An 8364-nucleotide genomic window follows, 5' to 3' on the forward strand; every position below is an offset into this window, starting at 1 on the left:
GTAATGTTAAGTTCATAATCTAATCTCACAACTCTCGATGTAGTAGCTTACAATTTATCAACTCGCAAATGGATAGACGAGACCTTGACGAATTTCGAATTGCTGTATTGGAGGTTGTGAGATTGAGTTATGGATTTAGGGGGTGTTTATCTGAGCTTATGAAAATTAGCTTATAAGCATTTGAAATTTTAAGCAATTACGTGTTTGATTAAAGTACTTATAAGTGATTGATAAGTAGTTGACGTGTTTGGTAAAATATAACTTATAAGTACATTTTATTATAAAATGACTAAAAATTGTACTACATTAAATAAGAGTATACTATAAAATTTTAAAATTAAACAAGGATAATGTGGTAATATATTAGGTCAATGCTTATAAGCTCAAAAAAGTTATAAACAAATATATCAGCTTAATTTTAGAATTTATAAACTAGTTTGATCAGTTTATAAGCTTAAAAAAACACCTCCTTGATATTACTGTATAATTACGTAAATGTGATACCGTATAAAACAATAATGGGTGCATTCTAGTCTATATATTATAACAGGACTTTTTACATTGGAAAAGGGTTACTTTTACCGTATGGTACAAAATAGCCAAAGAAGATTCACAAAAAGTCATCAGAGTGGGTAAGAAAAACACGAGTAGTACCGGAGAAATGAAAGCACTTTCACAAAGTAAAAATAAATAAAAAGGGGAGTTGAGCAACTCAATCAATAAACAAATAGACAAATAAATTTCACTGCAGTATGTTATTGTTGTCACTGGAGTTGACAAATTACAAAAAGCTCTGCAACAACAGAGATAGTTAGGATCTAAACGAAGGAAAAGCATCTGCAATAAAACTACCATCTTCCCCACTTGATGGACCCCAACACCCTGCTTTTCCTTCTCTTTCATGGCCCTGGTTTAGTTTAGGCCATCAAACCAGCTTTGAGTTCTGTTACAAATGAAAAAATATTAGTCTTTTGATTAGTTCTGCCTATCTTTTCCTAAGTTATGGTCCATTTGGGTCACCATACATGGAATAAAACCAACCAAAAAACTTGTCACTGACACCATCTAGAATATCTAGTTTTGAACTGTTCCTTAAATATCTTGCCTTTTTCTTTTTCTAGGTTCTGCACTCACTCATCACCATGTCCATGTTCAATTTAATATTCTTCAGCTGGGTCCTTTTGGCTTTAAGTTATTCTGTTTTTCTTTGCTCTGGCTCTTCCTGTTGCCCACAACAGATTTTCCAGCAAAGTGGGAGGCCATTTGAGCAGAAAACTGATAGATTCTGGGAATTCAGAGAGCAAACCAACACTTGGGTTGAAGTGGAACTCCCTTATGATCTTGTATCTTGTGTTAATGACAACTGTTCTAAAGTGGGTTTGATTGATCATAGAATAACAAGAACCAAAGAAGAAGAGAAGGAAAGTTTGAGAAACAAAGATGGTATTGGTATTGGTGATGGTGATGGTGGTGGTGGTGAAGTTTTCGAGGAAAGTTCTGATGTTGTTTTGCCTCTAAGAAAAAGAATTTCTTTGACAAGAATGTCAGAAACATCCTTCTGGATCACTGGTGTGAGTGGTTCTGTGTATGAAAGGTTTTGGAATGGAGTTCAGTGGGTGATTGCTCCCCATGATTTGCCAGTTTCAGCAGGCCCTGCAGTGTCTGTGTTTATTGTCAATCAAACAATTCTTGCTCTTTCAGAAGCAGGAGTTCTTTATCAGGTACCATTTGTTTCACAATTCTGAAAATTACTACCAAATCTTAAGCGAAAACTCTCCATTCCTGATGTTATTCTATCTCTTTCAGATGCAACTCGGTGAGAACTCACAGCCACTTTGGGTAGAGTTCATCCCTGCAATTGATCAAACCACAAATAAAGAGTCAGAACTGATCCAGATAAAGTCTGGTGTTGTTTCATATGATGGGGAGTGAGTAAATCTATTTAGCCACAAATTTTTTTTTAAAACTTTTTCTATGTAGTTCAATTAGTACTCTTGATTAGTTTCTAATGATGAAGTTATTGGTTCGAATCAAGGGGACGTGCTTTGAGCCCCACTATTTGAGGTGGGTAAGAGACATATCCAAGCCCCACCGAGAAAAGTGGGTACAAGAAGTTACATTTTTAGTATTTTCTTGGTGATTGTTCTGCACTGCTTTGCAGGAGGGTTTACTTCTGCACAAAGAATGGATTGTTGTTAGAACTTAGTGAGGTTGAGCCTCCCAGGTAGAACTGTAATACAAGCATTAGCCATCAGTACTAATGATAGTTCTCTAAATTTGAATTCCAGTCTCTATTTATTCTGTAGATCCCAATGAGGAGACTCTAATGTTCACTGCTATAAACATAGAACAGATGGGTAAATCATGGCCGACCACCTGGAGCAAACGTCGCAGCAATAGCTGATGCTGCTGGTATTAGACCAGAAGCTGTATATACTATAAGGTAATTTCTACTATCTGGCTAACACACCCAGACACAACCTGTTTCGGGGCCTAAATGATACTCATTGAGCTAAACATGAGCCTATGAAAATGCAGTTCTACAGGTGATCTGTATGAATATGATAGAACCTCAAAACCGTCCTGGAAGAAGCATATATGGAGCAAAGGAACAGCAGGCAACGCTTCTTTGATACCGTCGATGGGGTGTACTGTGTATGGCTTGATTGGAGATCACTCTATCTCCCTGTTTCTTTTAACTAAGGTAGTCTGAAGCCAGTTGTTAAGATAATCTCAGTATCAATAAGAATTCAGAAACAAAAAACATTTACAGTTGCCACTTTATTTACATAATATCATCTGTTTGCCGAGGCTAGAAACTCTTTGCAGCTGAGTATGCTGTAAATTCATTTTTCTTTCCAAGGTTGAGGTCCTTTGCTCACAACATATTGTAAATTTACAGGGCGGTAAATTGGTAGAGAGACGGATACAGCAAAGAAAGTGGAAATGGATAGTCCATGGAAGTCCAAAGGATCATCATCTGACATCCATAGCACCAGTTCTGCAAGATGAAACAAATGAGAATTTCTTCCCATTATTTTTCACTACATCTGTAGGAACTGTGTTCGAGTATCGAATATCCAAACGTTCAGGTGAGTCAAGTTGGTATTATAAGAAAACAATGACTAAATTTTACATATCTTATAACATTTCCCATGATTTCTGATTGCTAAATGAAAATAAAATAAAATTAAATACATATAAACCTTGACATTTGAGTGATTCATACCTCTTAAGTGGTAGTGATATATGTGATATCCTGGATGTGTAAATTTTTATGTGAAGACAGGTACTGCTCAAGAGAAGCAAATTCTTGAAGGATGGACATCTCATATGCATCCCCCACAAGCGAAAGCTGCAAGAGGTGTTGCTGGGCTGCCATTTCAAATAGGCAGAATACTTTTTCCACTGGATGATGGTAGACTAGGAGAACTGCATCTATCAGGACTAGGCGGCGAAAATTCAGGGCCAAATAATCAAGTCAATGTCAGAAGAAAGGCGTCGATTAAGTATGTCTGGTCTATATTAGATGCCCCCGAGACTGAAGGATGGAATGCAGAGTATTGCACAGAAGAACGCGGACCTATGAATTGCATCACAGGCATAAAAGATGAACCAAATGATTCAGGACTTAAAAGAATGACAAGAAGGCGAAAGGGAAGCCAAGCACACCATGACTATGTATTTCCAAGTTCATCAGTAGGTAAGCCAGAGAACACTATGGAAGAATATAGTTTACCGGATAATTGGATCAACACTAACTTTCGTTTGAGAGTGATGCATGGAGGCAGATCATTTTTCCTCATAACAGATGGTGGTTTTACTTTTGAGTATCTTTTTTCCGAAAATATATGGCTTTGGCTGAGGCATGACCACTCAACGCCTATGAAAGGGGTACTGGGAAACTACAATGGAAGCTTATATTTGGTTGACACTTATGGCAGTTTGCTTATCAGAGAAAGGAGCAGCACCGAGCTGTCGTGGATAAATTGTACTGCAATGAGGAAAGGAAAGCAAGTTATAGGAGGTCCTCCCTGGGATGGAATGACAGGTAAAGCCATGAAAGTTACAGCAGAAGATGCACTCTTCTTTGTGAGCAAAAATGGAAGATTACTACAATTCACAGTAAGTTGCAAAAACCAAATAAAACAAGCATGTCGATTAGCTCAAGTACTGCAATACGAAACAAGTAAGATAGATATATTAGCCATGCCCCTTTTCTTTTGGTGGTTCAGATTCTCACAAAGTTGGGGGAACTTTTTCTTTATTGGAAAGATACAAAAACATAGGTTAAAATTTTGCCGTTAGAGTTCACTTATTTTCTTCCATTATAGTTCATCAGACATTATATGAAGTACGGCATAGTTTTCAACATAATCCAGTCGAAGTTTCATATATTCATTACCATTATCAATCTCGAAATTGCAAGTGAAAGCATGTAAATATCTCTATCCACATAAAGCAATGCTGAATTTGATCAGGGCTATTAATAAATTATAGTTTTCTTTAGAAATATAGATAGATAAAATCATTTTGGAATAGTTTCAAACTTCAAGGTAGAGCCAAGAAACAGAGAAGGTCACACTTATTCTATACTTTACTGAGAGTGATAATTCAGAATAATTCTAACACCAGCACAATTGTTTTGTAGGTTGCCCTAAGGAAGTTTAAATGGAAAGATTGTCGACACCCTCCACAGACAAAAGTTGCATGCATAGTGGATCAGGAACTTTTCCGGGACAATATAGTGTTTGTTGTTGGAAGAAACGGTCGGTTATATCAGTACAACAAAGTGACAGGATTGTGGCATGAGCATTATCAGTCTCAGCATTTGATTTTATCGGTAGTGCCTGGAACTGCTATGAGGCCATCATCAGCATCATTAACAGGCTCCCTTTTTATGCTTTCACAAGATGGTGGACTAGTTGAATATCATTGGAATTCCTGGGATGGGTGGAATTGGGTGGAACATGGCACCCCAGACAAAGACGTGACCCTGGTTGGCGCACCTGGCCCGTGTTTTGAAGGAAATCAACTGTTCCTAATTGGTTCCGATGGAAAAGTATACCTCAGGTACATGGCTCAAATGACATGGAGATGGAAAAACTGTGGTTTTCCATATATGGGAAAAAAGAATGCTGATGATCAAGGACAAGTTGAGGCCAAATATACAATGGAAGAAGTTTGCCCTGACAAAGATGAATACATTAGTGATCATAACAAAAACTGTGACCCAAGGGTATGCATGTAACTATTTTCACTGATTTACAGGATACTACCGATGTGAAACTAATCATGAGTGTTTAAACCGCATGCAGGTAGCCGCCACAAGACCAGTTTCGTTCTCTGAAGATTCGATGATTTTCGAGCTAAGAGATGGTAGAGTAAGTAATCATTATCTCAAACAACTGGTATATATAACTTCATAACAATGACTCATAATAAATTGGATTCCATTTCATTCTAGTTCATACGGTTTTGGAAGATTAGTCGTGGCTAAAATTCTACTTAATGGCAGTTGGCAGAAATGCAACGAGCAGAGGACACAAACTGGGTATGGTTGCGTACCATTGCGACTCCAACAAGCGTATGCTTTGCGAATTATTGGACTGCTTTGGCATCATGAAATCATACACAATCTTTCAATCAGGAAGCACACATCAGAAACACATGAATGTACAAAATACAAATCTACACACACTGTACAGTTAACAAAGACAACAATTAGGAAGGTTCATACCTTTTATCTGCCTCACCACGGGCAGCGGGAGGCACAATTGAGGAGCGAAATCATACAGGTAAAAGATCAGTGTCTCAACTGCTTGTATAATGCAAGAATCCAAACAAAAAAGTTACATAGATGTAAACAGTTACCAATCAAAAGAAGAAATAAAAGGCATCATATTGACAGAAAAAATGGAACTTTTTAAATTTCTGAATTTACCCTCTTCCTGGTGAGACTGATCCTTGATTTTGTTATATGAATGAATGGTTTTTGACAGTGAAAGCTACACATTGATCATCAGTTTTAACTTCCATGAGGGTTTCAAACTGTCAAGCCTAAAATAGAACCTAATTTATCTAAGCATCTGGGAGGTAAATGGGATTATTCCTGAGCATTTCTTTTTTCAAGTGTAATTTACTGTAGCTTGTTGCTTGTATTGAAGAAGAATCATAATGAAATATTATGTTCTGGGTTCTGATAACATGGAAGCAAAATTATGAACAAAAAATGGAGAGTAAAATTTATATTGATTTTAGAAACAAAAGCATGTTTTTTCAACTTATAATAGTGTAAGAAGAACAAGTTACTTCAAAAAGCAACGGCATTTTCTTAGTGAACTAGGATTCAGGTGTCCTGAACTTCGCCAAGAAAAGGCTTTGGCTATTTACAATGCTTTGATTTACAAAATTTTACATTATAAGTTATGAGCTTACGAAATTTACGTTGATATGGATACAGCATTGTACTATAACAATAAATTTGTTAAGTATTATAAAAGATCCCTAATGATACATTCTGAAAAAATTTCTATCCATTTCCATAGAAAATGGTTTATCTAGGAAGGTATTCAAGAAATTGCAGAGAAATTGGTTAATTATTTTACCTTTAAAAAGTAATATTTAAGATTTAAAAAAAAAAAAAAAAAATTAAAAGGAGGCCTCAAATGGCTCCTTCGACCTCAAAAACCATGTCTAAATAGTGATTTGGGCCAGGGAGTCCGGCCCATCTTGGCCCAATTTTATGTGCTTACTTATTACTAAAATAGGCCTATATATGACTGTTTTAATTTTATATTTTCACGACTATTTTTTTTTATCTCTAAAATTTATAAATATAATCAACCCAAAAAAATTTAAATAAATTAATAACGTGAATCAAATTTGATTGCAGAACCTCTTGTACAATCCAACTAATTAAACTAGTGAGATTGCTTTCAAAAAATCATAAACCCTAAATCCTAAAAAAAATCGACAAATTTTATGATTTAGAAAAATTACTTTCAAGAAATCTTGTATACAATGTCAAAAATATATGAAAAAAGAGTAAAATAAATAAACAGAAGATTCAATTCTAATTGATCTTTGATTTTCTATCATCATCAAAGCCTATTATGTGAGACTCATTTTGTCACTTATTAAGTAACGTTGACTAGAAATAAGTTAAGATTTCAATCAAGCTGATGCCTTATATTATAGGTTTGTTGTAGCAATAAGCTAAAGAAAATATTTTATTAGATAATGCTTTTTTCAAATATAAGACCCGAGCACCCCGATTATATATATATATATATAACTTTTACACCGTAAAAAGAAATTGAAGACTGAGAATAGAATTTTTGTCACATTATACATTGTAAGTGAATAAAAACTTACAATGTGTGCATGAAATCAAAACTAAATTTAAAACGGATAATATCTATTCAAGTATGGTTACACCTTCAAGAACAAACAAAGAAGACCGGCCAAAAATAGCATTATTTTACACCAATAGAAGGATGTCCAAGGTTTCCACAAAACCTACATTATTGAGTACAAAAACTTTATCACATCACACCTCGTTAGCAAATAAAAGCTTAGATCAATTTATAAATATTTAGTCTTCTTAATTAAGAAGGCGTGTTTTCAATAAGAAGGTGTGTTTTCGATAAACGGTACCTAAAAAATAAATTAGTTAACGCCAAATCTAAGACAAACTGTGTATTCGATTAGGTCTAAACTTAACATAAGAACCAGTAATGGTTTTTCATAAAACTATATGAAGCAGGGGCAACACAATAACTCCAATAGTATTATTTCGGGGGAATTATTTGTCACCCAAGGTTTGGCGTACTTACCTTTCCCACCCAAAAACTTTGAGAAATACAATTTTCCACCCCTTGCTCAACGAAAACCGTTAACTTTAAAGTGAGAAGGGCAATAAAGTCACTTCACTAAATGCTTACATATTAAACAATTAAAATATAACTTTGTCACCAAATAAGTCAATGTAGCAGATATCTTTTTCTCATCCTCAACTTGAAGAAAAAGAAAATGAACAAAGCAAAACCTATTTTCTCCTTTATGCAATCGTGAGCTACCCTAGAGATTTCGCAATTTTTGTGTAGATTATTGCTATTTTGATTATTGATTGATGATTGAAGTTGGGTTCCAATTGTTTGAGATTTCTAGCAATTTTAGGTTGATTGTGTGGCGGCTTCAATGGCTTAATGTAGTGGCTAGCGACAATTTTCTACGGGCAACTGAGCTCGCCCTTCACCGGTGAGCATGGTCACACACTAGCAGCGGCTATCAGCCGCAAAAATCACATAGCACATAGCAACCGCACCACAGGTTCAACCATTTTTTTGTCGAATTTCACTT

General features: G+C 35.4%; 2 protein-coding genes across 2 annotated transcripts; both read left to right on the plus strand.

The window, feature by feature from the left end:
• The first annotated feature begins 786 nt into the window (after nt 1-786).
• LOC116106430 lies at nt 787-3317 on the plus strand. The gene is made up of 7 exons (XM_031392795.1): nt 787-1721; nt 1807-1928; nt 2162-2224; nt 2354-2443; nt 2539-2704; nt 2903-3092; nt 3286-3317. Exons 1-7 carry the CDS (start codon nt 1143-1145, stop codon nt 3315-3317), a joined length of 1242 nt encoding a protein of 413 aa, XP_031248655.1. The 5' UTR covers nt 787-1142.
• On the plus strand, nt 3235-6161 carry LOC116106434. Its single transcript, XM_031392801.1, has 4 exons — nt 3235-4125; nt 4652-5239; nt 5319-5384; nt 5519-6161. The coding sequence occupies exons 1-4, from the start codon at nt 3334-3336 to the stop codon at nt 5624-5626; spliced, it is 1554 nt and encodes a 517-aa protein (XP_031248661.1). The 5' UTR covers nt 3235-3333; the 3' UTR covers nt 5627-6161.
• The last annotated feature ends 2203 nt before the right edge of the window (nt 6162-8364 follow it).

The sequence above is a fragment of the Pistacia vera genome, unplaced genomic scaffold (assembly GCF_008641045.1).
Source record: "Pistacia vera cultivar Batoury unplaced genomic scaffold, PisVer_v2 Contig514, whole genome shotgun sequence".
Classification (NCBI taxonomy): Eukaryota; Viridiplantae; Streptophyta; class Magnoliopsida; order Sapindales; family Anacardiaceae; genus Pistacia; species Pistacia vera.